This window comes from Oncorhynchus tshawytscha, linkage group LG31, assembly GCF_018296145.1.
Source record: "Oncorhynchus tshawytscha isolate Ot180627B linkage group LG31, Otsh_v2.0, whole genome shotgun sequence".
In the NCBI taxonomy this organism is placed as follows: domain Eukaryota; kingdom Metazoa; phylum Chordata; class Actinopteri; order Salmoniformes; family Salmonidae; genus Oncorhynchus; species Oncorhynchus tshawytscha.
Genome location: NC_056459.1, coordinates 13,389,266 through 13,406,682, shown reverse-complemented (window position 1 = coordinate 13,406,682; position 17,417 = coordinate 13,389,266). Strand labels below are relative to the sequence as shown.

The 17,417-nt window shown below is 43.0% G+C and overlaps 3 protein-coding genes across 3 annotated transcripts in view; all 3 read right to left on the bottom strand.

Moving 5' to 3' along the window:
- Positions 1-563: 563 nt before the first annotated feature.
- On the bottom strand, positions 564-3,737 carry LOC112229675 (nuclear transport factor 2). Its single transcript, XM_024395631.2, has 5 exons — positions 3,627-3,737; positions 2,945-3,065; positions 1,840-1,911; positions 1,632-1,730; positions 564-906 (listed from the first exon to the last, which is right to left on the bottom strand). Exons 2-5 carry the CDS (start codon positions 3,041-3,043, stop codon positions 790-792), a joined length of 387 nt encoding a protein of 128 aa, XP_024251399.1. The 5' UTR covers positions 3,044-3,065; positions 3,627-3,737; the 3' UTR covers positions 564-789.
- Positions 3,738-4,131: 394 nt separating this feature from the next.
- LOC112229678 (biogenesis of lysosome-related organelles complex 1 subunit 4) lies at positions 4,132-13,694 on the bottom strand. Its single transcript, XM_024395634.2, has 5 exons — positions 13,316-13,694; positions 13,089-13,160; positions 12,159-12,260; positions 11,872-12,006; positions 4,132-5,048 (listed from the first exon to the last, which is right to left on the bottom strand). Exons 1-5 carry the CDS (start codon positions 13,607-13,609, stop codon positions 4,953-4,955), a joined length of 699 nt encoding a protein of 232 aa, XP_024251402.1. The 5' UTR covers positions 13,610-13,694; the 3' UTR covers positions 4,132-4,952.
- Positions 13,695-13,892: 198 nt separating this feature from the next.
- The window catches only part of LOC112229677 (partitioning defective 6 homolog gamma), a 36,720-nt gene continuing 33,195 nt past the window's right edge, over positions 13,893-17,417 (bottom strand). The window contains exon 3 of the mRNA XM_024395633.2: positions 13,893-16,849. Within this exon, the coding sequence (XP_024251401.1) occupies positions 15,822-16,849 (1,028 nt within the window). The 3' untranslated portion in view covers positions 13,893-15,821. The remainder of the gene's footprint in view (positions 16,850-17,417) is intronic.

Genomic DNA, 17,417 nt, shown 5'->3' with positions numbered 1-17,417 from the left:
AAAACAGCAAGGATGAAGCAGGCTTGCCTTCATTTGAACATGTGCCTCCTGGATCAGCATTAAACCGCTATGAGAAAGCAGCCATTTTTAAGTCTCTACCTGGCTGGATACTTCCCTACGGGAAAATCTCAATTGCACAAGCCTCACGTCCGCTTTCCTCGTCTTCCCATTAGAGGTCAGAAGGACCTCTGGCTTTCTCATCCAATGGGTTTTGAGTTGACAAGGACACAAGGAGTATGCAATTGAGCAAGTCCCTAGTTTAGCCTGCGTCTGAAATGGCACTCTTTTATAGGGAATAGGGTGCCATTTTGGATGCATTAGCTCTGGTCAAATGTACACTATACACAAAGTATACAGGGAATAAGGTGCCATTTCAGATATGCAATTTATTGTTCACAGAATGGTAGCATTATGCCAAAAGCATCACTAAGAGGATCATCCATTCCCTTTAGAAACATCAACATTATGGTCCTAATAACAAGGCAAGTATGGATGAAATGTTGGCCAATATTGGGAACTAATAAGGATAGTTTGAATAACAATAAGGCAAATTGTACCAAATGTATTTGGGAATGAATTTATTCTGATGTGTTCCTGTGCATCATTCACCACCGCTGTAACAGTTTGCAGTGAACTGTCCAGAACAGTCTTAAAATTGCTTAACATGAGTTTATTGAAGACAAAAGAATCTGACAAGCATTCTCTAACAAAACACATACATGTAAAGTTGAAATGTAATATAAAAAGCTAACTCTCTCTGTGGAATGTACGTGATCCTTCCATTTCCTCCTACGCTCCAAAGTTATGTAGTGCCAATCTGAACATGTCGTTGGTGCAGATCCATTTGTTGTCCACGTTCTTCAGCAGGAAAGTTTGTTGAAATCCCATCACCTGGTCCGTGTCAGCCTTTTAAAAGAAAAGAGAACAGATGATCATCATCCTCTATAAATAGTTTACTCAACTACATTACATACAGTAGAAATTAGCCATAATAGGCCCCATCGATTTGATTACTTTCAAGTTTATTATAGTTAAAAGGGATATTTCGGGAATAGGCCCTTTACTTCCCCAGAGTCAGATTAACTTGTGGATACCATTTTTATCTTTCTGCTAGCAGATACCAGACTTCCAGTCATTTTACTAACGCTAGTTAGCAACTTCATAGTGCACAGACAAAAATGGTATCCACGAATTCATCTGACACTACGGAAGTAAATAGCCTCATTGCCAAAATCCCAAAGTATCCCTTTAAACTCAAGCGTCTTCAGGTGCTATTGAAATTAAAACAGGAGCAGCTCCTTCCATGAAAAGCTCCCGCAATTCAACGTGCACCGTTTCAGCCCCAGCATGCAGATAGCAATACCCAGTGGAACAGGTGTCACTGTGCTAGCTTAGCAGCTTCATTACTTCCCTCAACTTGCCAACGACTTCGTTTGAACTACAGTCCTCTGCCTCACAAAAACAGTTAACACACGTGACCGCCAACTCTAAAACGTATACCCCAGTTGTGTCACTGAAAAGGATGCAAAAATCACTGGGGCCCATCTCAAGCTGTGGGTGAGATTCTGGTATGAACTCTGTTACGCCAGCAAGTCACTGGACGTGCGTCCACTACTTTTGAAACAACCTACCTTGAGCTGTCCCATCACCATGCTCATCACACAGCTGTCTGGTGTGGGCTGGTGGTCCTGTGCGGTGATGCTGTGCTGGATCGACTGGAACGGTAAACTCTGCAGTAAGGGAGACAATAAGGTCTATATGTCTGTACCATGTGAAATAATTAAGTTATGCATTATAATTAGTTTGATGAAGTGAAGCTTAAATGAAGATGTCACTTACAGTGATCTTCTCCATAATGGCTTTGTGCCCCTGGAAACCAACTCCTTCCCATGTTAAACATGACGCATCAGTCTGGAAACACGCAGTCATTTATTAAGACAGTGAGCTCTCACTGAACTCATCAGTTACACACTGAACAACATGAACAGGGGTGTATCCATTAGTTTTGTAACAGAAACCATTTAGCATTTACTCTAGGAACCGAACCTACCTAAATTTGTCCAATAGAAACTCTTGTTTTCGTTGCAAAACATTTTCTGTTTGGAAGAAATAGTTACTATTGGAAAACGTTTACAACGGAATCTGACTAATGAATACACCCCAGGCGACCACCTCAAAAGTATTTTCTTGAGTCCTTGTGTCCTCTTCATCCATGCCACTTTATCAAAGCCGTTTGAAGGATAGACCTTGATCATCTCTCAGTTCCATTACATTACACAAGAGTCATTGGACAAAGTAGTCTTCTATACGGGGGAATTTTGTTAAGAGTCCAGACGCTTAATCTGAACATTAAAACGCATCGCTTGCAGTACAGTTTCGCAAGCATAAGCACCGTATAATTTTCAAAAAACAAAAATGTACACCTTGATAGGGTTATCTCCATGTTACTGTGCTTGTTTACAGAAAATAGACAGATGACAAGAGGTGACCACCTGTGCTACCTAGCATGCCACAAACACCTGTGTGTAAGTGTAGCAGAACTGTAGTTTGGCCAGATGGAAGCACCCATAGCTGTATGGATCTGCAAAAAAAAAAAAATGCTACAGTAAGTGTATCTTTTTTATTTGAAGGATGCTCTCTTGATTAAAGGGCCCTATGTTCATATGTTTTAAAAAACTTATCGCAGGCGATGATTGACATTTCTAGACGTTAAAACGACGTCGGATAGTAGTTCACATGAGCCAGTCGTGGGCGAAGCTAAAGGCTGAAAACTGTAGGGAGAAAGCAGAATGCCTTCTAGAGTTTAAGAGCTATTTGGAGAAGAGTCCAAGGGGAGGAGCCAAGGAATAGAGACTTGAGATTCACCCAAAGGTTTCCAGATGACAAAGTTGGTCCATGAAAAACCATTGAACATCTCTAAATGTGTTGAAATTAAAATACTCACATAGAGGTCAGCAAGTTTGGTTCTATCAGAATCAAACTGTTGGTAATAATGTTGCACAAAGCCTGCACCTATCTGCTCCCACACCGGTTTGCTTGCCATGGTTCAAAGTGCAGGTTGGAATCTGGAGAGGAAAACGCGCCATGAATATGAGGTAGCCAGCAGCACATCCTTTATTTATTTTTTTTATCCCTGATATACCTGGTGATGAGCACACCCCACGTGTTTCAGAATCACTCTGAATTATTGGAATTAGAATCAATCAATGGAAGTTAGGCACTTATCAAGAGAACATCAGCACGAGAATGGCTTCCTATATCTCGAAAATATATAGGAAAAGCGCATTGGACCAGGAACCAAAAGGTTGCTGGTTCAAATCCCCGAGCCGACTAGGTGAATAATCTGTCGATGTACCCCTTGAGCAAGGCACTTAACCCTAATGGCACATATACGTATCTCTGGATAAGAGCGTCTGCTAAATTACTAAAATGGAAACGCTAGCTACTTAGCTAGCAAGTTAACGTAGCTAAATAGCTAGCTCGCTAAACTCATTTAAAGTCAGTACATCATTCCACTCAGAAAATGACAGATAAACTTTCACTTTGCTTTGCAATGAATAATTTCCCTTTATAAGGTAAACGCGATTATTCCTTAATGGTTGTTTAAAACTTAATATGAAACTTACCTTAATATGCAACTAGCTAGCAATCCAGTGTGGATGCACGCCTTTCCCGCTTCATCCGGAATACAGGTTGTGTTGTCATATACTGGACTAAACGACCAATAGTGTTTGCGCCTTGGTTCGATTGACGGGTACCTAAGAGCGTGAATGCCCCCCGAAAGGGCGTTTTACTTCAGTGCAACCAACCTTGGTTGTCAATTATTTTCAGCCCATTGATAATAAAATTGTATATTAAATTAGTTGTGTTCAATATTATGTCAGTGAATGTGGACAATTGTTAATGATGTGGACAATTGTGGACAATTGTTGAGTTAATGTACAATGTATACTTTTGAAAAACAATAATTTGAAGTTATTTTTCAAAGATTTTTGGAGCCAAGAAAGGTAAAGTGACAAAATTGTGCTTTATGGTACATCTAGCGGTGTATAACTATTACCTCTTATATATTTTGATATCTGTAGTGACACTCAATAACATCTTTCCAGATGAGGGTTTACTGAAAGTCAATCAAGAAGAAAGAAACCACTTTATTTGTAATTATTTGGTATGATGATCATTAGTGACAAATGTAAAAAATAATATACAATTATCACAAAAGAGTATGTTAAACAAATAAATGTTGCTTGGTGCAGTGTGGAGAATTACAAATAGCCAATTCCACTCCAGCATTAGGCCATACAAACAGGAAAAAATAGCATTCTAAAAGATGTCTACAGACAGAATGTCACTAAAACTACAATATCATGTTAATGTTTAGCCAAGCTTGAACATCATATACTCCAAATCATACTGTTGGTGAGAGTACAAGTGTGATGATTAATATAATTTTTCTGACAGCAATTCAATTCAACATGTGACCACAAGATCAGAAAAGGGGAAACACTTGGAGGAACTTGAAAAACTTTCTTAAAAAATAAGTCTTTAGATCAATAACATAATTTTCCTATTTCACGTGTCCAATAAGAGTCTGATTTCTTCAGCATCTTCACAGCCACTTGTGAGAGAGAAAGAGACAGAGCCAACACTATATTGCTAGTTGAAATTGTTGCACCTCAGATCCTCCAGTCCAGAGCACATTAGAATTATTGTCCCGATAGTCAGGTCCAGAGCCATATCCATCTCAATCTATGGCTCTGGTCCAGTTCAGACAGCCATGAAGACTGAAGTCCCCTGGCCTAGAGAAGGAGTTAGGCTGACCATTGCATGTGTGATGTGTGGGAGCTGCAGGCCTGTTTCAAGTTACCTTCTAAATGGCACCCTTGTTGACAAGAGCCCTGTGGGACCTGGTCAATACTATAAAGGAATAGGGTGTAATTTTAGACAAACTTTCAGTGTCCTGGGTGTTGGGTGAAATAATCATCTGTTTTGAACACTGGGGGAAGCTCCTGATCATGCTGCTGATGCCTTCTGGGGCTGGCTGGTTTCTGCAGAGATAAATAATATGGTTCATAATTTATATCCACTGAGAGCAATGTATAGGCCAGGAGACCTACCATTTAATACAAAAAAAACATTACTAAAGCAATTAAAAAGTTATAAAATAAATCATGAATGGCAGATGATAATAGGGAGATATGAACCAGTATCTGTGTGTTAGAGACCTCTGAACCAGAGTCTTCTGGGCATTACAAACTCACATTCACAAGCTCTGCAAGCATTATAATGTCAAAATACGTTCGTTGATCACCATATATGGAGATTAGCTGAGCAACCAATTCCATGTACTAAAAGTTACGGCCGGTATTTTTTTAAATGACAAGCAATCGGAAAAAATGCCTCTTCGGCACCTTCAAATCAAATTTGATTTGTCACGTGCGACGATAACAACAGGTGTAGACCTTACTTACAGGCCCTAACCAATAGTGCAATTTTTAAGTAAAAAAATAAGTATTAGGTGAACAATAGATAAGTAAAGAAATAAAAAACATAAAAAGACAAAATAACAGTAGCTAGGCTATGTACAGTAGTGAGGCTATATACAGTTGGGGGGCTATATACAGGCACCGGTTAGTCGGGCTAATAGAGGCAAAACGTTCATATAGGTATAGTTAAAGTGACTATGCATATATGAAAAACAGAGTAGCAACAGTGTGCCTTAGGCATGCTGCAAGGAGTCACGAGGACTGCAGATGTGGCCAGGGCAATAAATTGCAATGTCTGTACTGTGAGACGCCTAAGACAGCTCTACAGGGAGACAAGACAGACAGCTGATCGTCCTCACAGTGGCAGGCCACATGTAACAACACCTGCACAGGATCGGTACATCCGAACATCACACTTGCGGGACAGGTACAGGATGGCAACAACAACTACCCGAGTTACACCAGGAACACACAATCCCTCCATCAGTGCTCAGACTGTCCGCAATAGGCTGAGAGAGGCTGGACTGAGGGCTTGTAGGCCTGTTGTCAGGCAGGTCTTGCCCAGACATCACCGGCAACAACGACGCCTATGGGCACAAACCCACCGTAGGTGGACCAGACATGACTGTAAAAAAAGCTCTTCACTGACGAGTCGCGGTTTTGTCTCACCAGGTGTAATGGTCGGATTCGCGTTTATTGTTAAAGGAATGAGCGTTACACCGAGGCCTGTACTCTGGAGCAGGATCGATTTGGAGGTGGAGGGTCCGTCATGGTCTGGGGCGGTGTGTCACACCATCATCTCAATGCTGTGCGTTACAGGGCAGACATCCTCCTCTCTCATGTGGTACCCTTCCTGCAGGCACATCCTGACATGACTCTCCAGCATGACAATGCCACCAGCCATACTGCTCGTTCTGTGAATGATTTCCTGCAGGACAGGAATGTCAGTGTTCTGCCATGGTCAGCGAAGAGCCCGGATCTCAATCTCATTGAGCACGTCTGGGACCTGTTAGATTGGAGGGTGAGGGCTAGGGCCATTCCCCCCAGAAATGTCAGTGAACTTGCAGGTGCCTTGGTGGAAGAGTGGGGTAACATCTCACAGCAAGAACTGGCAAATCTGGTGCAGTCCATGAGGAGGAGATGCACTGCAGTTGGTGGCCACACTAGATACTGACTGTTACTTTTGATTTGAACCCCCCCTTTGTTCAGGGACACATTATTCAATTTATGTTAGTCACATGTCTGTGGAACTTGTTCAGTTTATGTCTCAGTTGTTGAATCTTGTTATGTTCATACAAATATTTACACATTAAGTTTGATGAAAATAAACACAGTTGACAGTGAGAGGACGTTTCTTTTTTTGCTGAGTTTATGTATATGAGTGTATAGTTAAAGTGACTATGCATAGATGATAAACAGAGAGTAGCAGCAGCGTAAAAAGGGGGTGGGGGGGTGGACAATGCAAATAGTCCAGGTAGCCATTTCATTACCAGTTCAGGAGTCTTATGGCTTGGGGGTAAAAGCTGTTGAGAAGCCTTTTGGTCCTAAACTTGGCGCTCCGGTACCACTTGCCATGTGGTAGCAGAGAGAACAGTCTATGACTGGGGTGGCTGGGGTCTTTGACAATATTTAGGGCCTTCCTCTGACACCACCTGGTGTAGAGGTCCTGGATGGCAGGCAGCTTAGCCCCAGTGATGTACTGGGCCGTACGCACTACCCTCTGTAGTGCCTTGTGGCCGTACCAGGCACTGATGCAACCAATCAGGATGCTCTCGATGTTGCAGCTGTAGAACCTTTTGAGGATCTGAGGACCCTTGCCAAAAAAATGTTTGTGTCCTGAGGTGGAATAGGCCTTGTCGTGCCCTCATCACGACTGTCTTGGTGTGTTTGGACCATTCTAGTTTGTTGGTGATGTGGACACCAAGGAACTTGAAGCTCTCAACCTGCTCTACTACAGCCCCGTCGATGAGAATGGGGGCGTGCTCGGTCCTCCTTTTCCTTTAGTCCACAATCATCTCCTTTGTCTTGATTACGTTGAGGGACATTATTCTGGCACCACACGGCCAGGTCTCTGACCTCTTCCATATACAGTGCCTTGCGAAAGTATTCGGCCCCCTTGAACTTTGCGACCTTTTGCCACATTTCAGGCTTCAAACATAAAGATATAAAACTGTATTTTTTTGTGAAGAATCAACAACAAGTGGGACACAATCATGAAGTGGAACGACATTTATTGGATATTTCAAACTTTTTTAACAAATCAAAAACTGATAAATTGGGCGTGCAAAATTATTCAGCCCCTTTACTTTCAGTGCAGCAAACTCTCTCCAGAAGTTCAGTGAGGATCTCTGAATGATCCAATGTTGACCTAAATGACTAATGATGATAAATACAATCCACCTGTGTGTAATCAAGTCTCCGTATAAATGCACCTGCACTGTGATAGTCTCAGAGGTCCGTTAAAAGTGCAGAGAGCATCATGAAGAACAAGGAACACACCAGGCAGGTCCGAGATACTGTTGTGAAGAAGTTTAAAGCCGGATTTGGATACAAAAAGATTTCCCAAGCTTTAAACATCCCAAGGAGCACTGTGCAAGCGATAATATTGAAATAAAAGGAGTATCAGACCACTGCAAATCTACCAAGACCTGGCCATCCCTCTAAACTTTCAGCTCATACAAGGAGAAGACTGATCAGAGATGCAGCCAAGAGGCCCATGATCACTCTGGATGAACTGCAGAGATCTACAGCTGAGGTGGGAGACTCTGTCCATAGGACAACAATCAGTCGTATATTGCACAAATCTGGCCTTTATGGAAGAGTGGCAAGAAGAAAGCCATTTCTTAAAGATATCCATAAAAAGTGTTGTTTAAAGTTTGCCACAAGCCACCTGGGAGACACACCAAACATGTGGAAGAAGGTGCTCTGGTCAGATGAAACCAAAATTGAACTTTTTGGCAACAATGCAAAACGTTATGTTTGGCGTAAAAGCAACACAGCTCATCACCCTGAACACACCATCCCCACTGTCAAACATGGTGGTGGCGGCATCATGGTTTGGGCCTGCTTTTCTTCAGCAGGGACAGGGAAGATGGTTAAAATTGATGGGAAGATGGATGGAGCCGAATACAGGACCATTCTGGAAGAAAACCTGATGGAGTCTGCAAAAGACCTGAGACTGGGACGGAGATTTGTCTTCCAACAAGACAATGATCCAAAACATAAAGCAAAATCTACAATGGAATGGTTCAAAAATAAACATATCCAGGTGTTAGAATGGCCAAGTCAAAGTCCAGACCTGAATCCAATCGAGAATCTGTGGAAAGAACTGAAAACTGCTGTTCACAAATGCTCTCCATCCAACCTCACTGAGCTCGAGCTGTTTTGCAAGGAGGAATGGGAAAACATTTCAGTCTCTCGATGTGCAAAACTGATAGAGACATACCCCAAGCGACTTACAGCTGTATTCGCAGCAAAAGGTGGCGCTACAAAGTATTAACTTAAGGGGGCTGAATAATTTTGCACGCCCAATTTTTCAGTTTTTGATTCGTTAAAAAGGTTTGAAATATCCAATAAATGTCGTTCCACTTCATGATTGTGTCCCACTTGTTGTTGATTCTTCACAAAAAAATACAGTTTTATATCTTTATGTTTGAAGCCTGAAATGTGGCAAAAGGTCGCAAAGTTCAAGGGGGCCGAATACTTTCGCAAGGCACTGTAGGTTGTCTCGTCGTTGTCGGTGATCAGGCCTACCACGGTTGTGTCATCTGTTGTGTCAATTGTTGTGTCAACTTAATGACGGTGACGGTGTTGGAGTTGTGCCTGGCCACGCAGTCGTGGGTGAACAGGGAGTACAGGAGGGGACTGAGCACGCACCCCTGAAGGGCTCCAGTGTTGAGGATCAGCGTGGCTGATGTGTTGCTACCTACCCTCACCACCTGGGAAAGGCCCGTCAGGAAGTCCAGGATCCAGTTGCAGAGGGAGGTGTTTAGTCCCAGGATCCTTAGCTTAGTGATGAGCTTTAAGGGCACTATGGTGTTGAACGCTGAGCTGTAGTCAATGAATAGCATTCTCACGTAGGTGTTTCTTTTGTTCAGGTGGGAAAGGGCAGTGTGGAGTGCAATAGAGATTGTATCATCTGTGGATCTGATTGGGTGGTAGGCAAATTGGAGTGGGTCTAGGGTTTCTGGGATAATGGTGTTAATGTGAGCCATTACCAGCCTTTCAAAGCACTTCATGACTACGGACGTGAAGGCAGATTACCTTAGTGTTTTTGGGCACAGGGACTATGGTGGTCTGCTTGAAACATGTTGGTATTACAGACTCAATCAGGAACATGTTGAAAATGTCAGTGAAGACACCTGCCAGTTGGTCAGCACCTGCACAGAGCACACGTCCTGGTAATCCATCTGCCCCCCCGGCCTTGTGAATGTTTACCTGTGTAAAGGTTTTACTCACATCGGCTACGGAGAGCGTGATCACACAGTCGTCCGGAACAGCTCATGCATGCCTCAGTGTTGCTTGCCTCGAAGTGAGCATAGAAGTGATTTAGCTCGTCTGGTAAGCTCGTGTCACTGGGCAGCTCGCGGCTGTGCTTCCCTTTGTAGTCTGGAATAGTTTGCAGGCCCTGCCACACAAGACGAGTGTCGGAGCCGGTGTAGTACGATTCAATCTTAGTCCTGTATTGGCGCTTTGCCTGTTTGATGGTTTGTCAGGATTTCTTATAAGCTTCCGGGTTAGAGTCCCGCACCCTGAAAGCGGCGGCTCTACCCTTTAGCTCAGTGCGAATGTTGCCTGTAATACATGGTTTCTGGTTGGGGTATGTACGTACAGTCACTTTGGGGACAACGTCCTTGATGTACTTATTGATAAATCCAGTGACTGATGTGGTGTACTCCTCAATGCCATCGGCAGGATCCCGGAACATAATCCAGTCTGTGCTAGCAAAACAGTCCTGCAGTTTAGCATCTGCTTCATCTGACCACTTTTTTATAGACCGAGTCACTGGTGCTTCCTGTTTTATTTTGTGCTTGTAAGCAGGAATCAGGAGGATATAATTGTGGTTAGATTTGCCAAATTGAGGGTGAAGGAGAGCTTTGTATGCGTCTCTGTGTGTGGAGTACAGGTGATCTAGATTTGTTTCCCTTCTGGTTGCGCATTTAACATGCTGATAGAAATTAGGTAAAGCTGATTTATGTTTCCCTGCATTGAAGTCCCCGGGCCACTAGGCGCACCGCCTCTGGGTGAGTGGTTTCCTGTTTGCTTATATATATATCTGACTGAGTGCAGTCTTAGTGCCAGCATCCATCTGTGGTGGTAAATAAACAGCCACGACAAAAATAGATGAAAACTCTCTTGGCAAATAGTGTGGTCTACAGCTTATCATGAGATACTCTTCTTCAGGCGAGCAAAATCTAGAGACTTCCTTAGATATCGTGCACCAGCTGGTGTTTACAAATATACGCAGACTTCCCCCTCTCGTCTTAGTGTGCTGTTCTATCTAGCTGGTGCAGCGTATATCCCGCAAGCTGAATGTCCATTCAGCCACGATTCGGTGAAACATGAGTTTTTGATGTCCCGTTGGTAGGATATTCGTGATCGTACCTCGTCTAATTTATTGTCCAATGATTGTACGTTGGAAAGTAATACTGACGGTAAAGGCAGTCGGCGGATCCTTACAAGGCACCCCGCTCTGTGTCCTCTGTACCTGCGTCTCCTTCTCTTGCCAATGACGGGGATTTTGGCCTTGTCGGGTATCTGAAGTACATCCTGTGCGTCCTGCTTGTTGAAGAAAATCTTAATTTACTCAAGTTACAGCCGGTTGAGCTGTTGTATATTTCCGACCTGTGTGTGGCAGTAATGAGTGGTTGGATGTGCCGAATAGGCATTTTTTCAGTTGCTTGTACATTTTTATTTAGACCTTTTTTTGGACGTACATACCTGCCGTATGGAGCAAATTAAGATAGTAGTTGCTCAGCGAAACTCAATTTTTGGTGATCAACAAATGTATTTTGACATAACACTGGCAGAGCTGGTAAATGGGAGTTTGAATCTGAGCTTTCTGGGCGTTAGAGAGGTCTCTAACGCACAGATACTGGTTCAGGGCAAAGGAGGTTGGTAGCACATTAATTTGGGAGGACGGGTTCGTGATAATGGCTGGAACGGAATAGTGGAATGGTATCAAATACATGGTTTCCATGTGTTTGATGCCATTTCCATTCACTCAGTTTCAGACATTATTATGAGCCGCCCTCCCCTCAGCAGCCTCCTGTGTTCAGGAGAGATGGTGATTAAGTATAGGAATACAGATTTCACACTTCAAATAGAAAATGCCTTAATTGTTGACTGAGATGCAGATTGATTGGTTGGTTGATTAAATCCTCACATTTAGAAAGCCTGGGACATTCATGGTGCGGAACATCTTTCTGAAGGCGCCCGGCAGGGTTCCTTGTTCCCTCTCTGCCTGAGTGACCTGTTCCTCCATGACATTCACGTTGGCACCTACAATCTTCACAAATGCCTAGACACAACACCAGGGAATAGGGTCAGATACAGTACTACCATATCAGTGTCCCAAACATAGTACATAGGGTGCCATTTGGCACACAGATCATGTCATGTTAATGAAAACATCCTGGTCATTATCAATTACATGAATTAAATCACACTTACATCCAACTTGTCAATCTTTCTGTATATTTGTCTCATCTCTTCTGATTTTCGATGTATTTGAGGTAAGTTCTCGTTGACAATCTGTGATGTGTCGTTGCGGATCTATAACCAGAGGAAGAAAAGTTATTAATTTCTCACCCACTTTCACAGACATGAACAGCACATACAGGGTTAGGCAAAAATGACCAAATACAATTACGAAATAACATAAAGATCAATGTGTCAAAATAAACGACAAAATACTTGTAATTTGAAATGTATTTAATTCAAATGCATATATTTTGTATTTTAAAATACAGAAATACATTTGCAAGTAGCTGGCCCGAACAGCAACAACATTCCCAGTAATGGTTACAGAAACATTCAATCAATTTTAATTGGTCACATACACATGGTTAGATGTTATTGCAAGTGTAGCGAAATGCCTGTAACTTTTTACTTGCTATAACTGTGATATGATGTTATTTATCTCCCTTAGTTGAACGCACTGACTAAGTCACTCTGGATAAGAGTGTCTGCTAAATTATAAATGTAAATATGAAAATGAACATACCAAAATGAACTGCAAAGCACACCGGATACTATCGGCTCATTAGAATAATAATCAGCATGCTTTGCAATTGTACATTTTTACAATTATATTTCGTTAATTTAGCAGATGCTCTTATCACACCATAGTGCCGTCAGACACCAATGCAGGGTGAGAAGGAGCCACACAATTGTGAACCGCTATAAAAAAAAATGGATACCTAGAAAAGTATTATTGTATTTTGAAAATACAAATTACAGCTCTCGAAAGTATCTTCTTAAAAAAATCCATTGGCATGTAGTTCAGCCCAGTGTAATACAAATTACAAAATGCACAGAATTAATTGAAATGCATATTTCAAATACATTTAACAGAAATACTGCACATCTCTTAACACGTACCATGTCAAGCATTCCTACAAATTCATCCACCCTAGTCAGCATTTCCTCCAGACTTTTCTCCAAACACAGGATCTGGGGTATGGAAAGGACATGGTTATAACCACAGTCAAGTGACATTTAACTTGGTTCACGCGTATCCAGTTATAGCTAGCATGTTGCTATATTGCACCTCAGCATAGATAGGATGCTGTATTTCACCGCGATCGGAAAGGTTGATCAATTCTAACCTCATCTCCAGCAGTAGCTCTGATGTAAGAGGAGTAACTGTGTGCAGTGTGTCTCAGGATCTCATCCTCCTGGTTGTGGTCTGGGTCGGGCTCCGCGGAGTTGAAGCTCGCACTCTGCGAGACTGCTGCGCCGAAGCTGGGGCTTTGCGACACGGTGCCACTGCTTAGGGCCTCGCTCAACATGGATAAACTGCTCGCACTCTGCGACACGAAGCCACTGTCCCGACTCACCTCGGCACTGGACTCCTCCAGCGGGGAGAGAAAACCTACCCTATTTTCCATCCTAGGCTCCATCTCTGCCCAGTTTCCTGATGCCGCTTTCTGCTACAGTGTTATGATAGTCAGATGATTAAATCACGTAGTTGAAACTGTGGATGGCGGCTTACAAGGGTCAAGTAGAACTACGCGAAAAGGCGCAATTTTAAAATCAGGGCCGTTTCTCCCTCAAATTGAACGCTGAACTCAGTCTGATAACTCAAAATCTCCATTAGAAACATTTAATCACACAGGAAACATTCATTTTCTTTCTATATCAGTCAACTGCTCTGTTCTACAATATGAATAACAGGAAAGCAAGTGCAGTTAAAACCTTTATTTCCAAAAATTCTCTCCCAAAAAAATGTAAAAACAGTAAGAAAATAATATGAACACAATATTCACAATACATTTCAAATTAATTGCATAAAGGGTTTGAATTTCAATTGTGGGAATTAGTTGAAGTTATACTTACAGTTTACTACATTGAAAGAGCAACTAGGTCCTACTAAATAATGATTGAGCAATTACAGATCAAGCCCTAACATCCATTCAACTATTGTTTACATTTGAGTGCTCAGTACATATCTGGGCTAAAATGAATTTTAAAAAAGGCACAGAGTGTTCTACAAACCTTTTCTCCAATGTATGTGTGGAGAATGTATTCAATTATCTGTACATCATCACATAGAATAAAAACAGTCCAGTTGACATGATATGCAGAAATATTCCCAATCATAATTATCCTCGTACCATTATACCTAATGGAATCATTTGTTCATAGGTCATTGTTTTCCCTTGTAAAAATCTATTATAAAATCCTTATGTACATTAAAAAGATAGACATTATTCCAGAAAAAATCTAGACGTTTCTGTAATAAATATAAAAACCTGTAATATTTCTTAGGTGTGAATATGTGGGCCCACACTGAGTCGATGGTACTACCAAGAGGGGGCAGTGACCAATACATTATAGCACTACTCAACAGGGTTAAACTGACTGTCCACAGTGAAGAAATGCAGGGAATAACCTTAATATGGTAAGAACACCACATTGTCAAGGTAACCGGAGCAGCCTTTGGTGAGAGGAAAAGGAAAGAGCAACAAAAATGACATGTTTGTGAACCAAAATAGGGTTATAATCCTATGTTAAACCTGGGAGTACTAACATGGCGATTTAAAGAGTTGAAACAACAAGACTGTTTAACAACAAAAAATGTGCAAACCTTGACAGCTTAAAAGCTTTGAACTACAATGTGAATAATGGTGAGAAGATTCCCATACAAATATCAAACCACAGATGGATGGTTTAGTGTCCCACATAATCCATATACTTCAAAATGTACCATATCATGGATGGATGGATAGATTGTGCTTGTAAACAAAAGTACCACAGGATCCTAATATGGATCTCAATGTGTGTGCCCAATAGTGTAGGAAAGTGAATGAGTGAGGTTAAGCAGACGCAAATTCAGGTGTTATCATCTTCACACTCCAGCAGTCCTGCCTGGTGTAACAGGGTTCACATCCCCCCCCTGTTGTAACAGGGTTCACATCCCCCTGCCTGCTGTAACTAACATGGCTCACAGCTGAGCAGAGGTGTTTTGAGTAAACAGTAAAGATAAGAGTATTTTTTCCAAAGAGCATGTTGCATTCCTGGAGTCCATTTTAGGAGCTTCACAAACAGAACTGGTGGAGAAGAGGAAACAGGATATAGACTAGGCCCATATTCAGTGTAGGAAGTATTCATTGATAGCGGTTTAAAAACGTACCAGGTATAAATGACTGCTGGTAATGGAAGTAAGAGTTTTAGTACATGTGATGATCCAACACTTCTCATTAAAGCTTAGAATAATTTATTGGAATAGATACAGATGATTGATGAGAATCTCCAGTTAAAATACAGAGAGAGAATCAGTACAGACAGGCAGCATTTTACAGACATATAATTGTTCTTAAAAATAAAAGTTCAGGGTTGGTCCCAAAATGATGGCGGTTCAGATTAAAAGTGGTCACTAAAGAATAGCAGGTGAATCCCATCGAGACATTTACAAGACATAGAAAACGTTCAAACAAACAATACAGAATAAACTCTCCTTGTTTCCTGGATTATTTGTCTTAAAAAAACTAACAAAATTAGTAGAAGGTTTGAGGAACAACGTTCATTCTCATGGTGGATATACTGGACAGGGGATGCTCCAGCTCACATCCAAGTGTGTGTGTCTGCGTTATAAAAGTGAAGGTGTGTGTATTATAGGGTGATGACGGTGCCGTCCTCTTCCACCCCTCCCCGGGGCAGGGCCAGGCTGTGTCGAGGGTCCGTCCTCATGGTGCTGAGGATTTTGTGCAGGCTGCCGTTGCTCTCCCGGAGGGCTGGGTTGCTGCTGTGGTGCTGGGAATGGTGGTGCTGGAGGGTGTGGGGCTGGTACTGGGAGTGCTGGAGGTTCAGGTCCCTGTGCAGCTGGTGGGAGAGGCCATTGAGGCTGGGCTGGGAGTGGAAGGAGGCGGTGGAAACCACAGAGAGAGGTCGGGTAGGGGGGCTGGGGTGTTCCACGGGTGCCGGGGGAGGGGCTTGGGTGTGGGAGCGTGATGTTGATGCCACAGACACCACTGATGTGTTGGAGCGCCGCGACGGCCGCTTCAGGCTGCTCTCGATGACGATGTCTGACTCCTCGTCGCTCTCCAGCTCGTCGGCATAGCCATGGGCACCGGTCACCATGGCTGTGGTGGACAGGCTGGGGTAGCCAGTGGAACCGCTGCTGTCTGATGACTGACCGGAGCTGCCGGAGATCCGGCTGGCTCGCACCACGTTGTTCCGCTGGTTCAACGGCTTCACTGTGACAATCAGGTTGTGGCTGTTGGCAATCATCATGTCAGTCACCTGGTCCAGTGTCTTCCCAGTAACCTCGATGCCGTTGACCTCCAGGACCTCGTCGTTAACAGCTAGCAGGCCTGTGCTCTCAGCCAGGCCGCCAGGCACCATGCGGGAGATGAAGATCCCAGGAACCTTCTCCAGGCCATGGGGCGTCACCCGTACGCTGGTCCCGTCCCGGATGTAGAACCCCAGGGGTTTGTCGGAGCCGTGACGGTAGAGACGAACGCGGCGGTGGGACTCCGGCAAGATGTCCACATCGATGATGGAGGAGACTGGCCGGAAGTCCTGCGGCATTCCGATGCGGATGTGAGGTCGCTTCCTGTTGACGTCGTTCCTCAGCGCCACCACAGCCTTCTTCTTCCGGGTCAGAGAGTGGGTCCCATAGCTGCTGTAGTCGACCTCCTCTGGAACACATAACATGAGAAATAGAACTGGTTAGAACCTTTTCTGAAACACAGAACTGCTAAAAACTGAAACACAGAACAGGAGAAACAGAACTGCTTAGAATCTCCTCTAAAAACACAGAAAATATAGAACCCATTAAGACCTCCCCTGGAAGACAGGAGAAAACTGCTCAGAACCTTGTCTGGAACACTGAACAGAACTGCTTAGCTCTCAGGAACACTACATTTAACTGGAAGCATATGAGCCTCAAATGGTGAGCAGATGTTGCCTTTGAAAGAACACATCATACATAAGATTTTATTTGCAGCAAGACATTTATGCAGCTCTCATTACCATACACATAAACAGGCCTTAGTTCAAACTCTAACTCTACCCCTGGGTAAAACAAGTTTACCAGTCCCACTCTAAAGAAACACCCACACAAGGAGTTGAGTACAATGGGAAGTTTCTCATTAAAACCCTTCAGTTTGTTTAAGGTGAAATCCTTTCCTACCACTCCTGAACAAAGATTTAACTAGGCTGAACTTGTAGCTGAACCTGTTGCACTCTGCGCAATAGAGAAAGCCT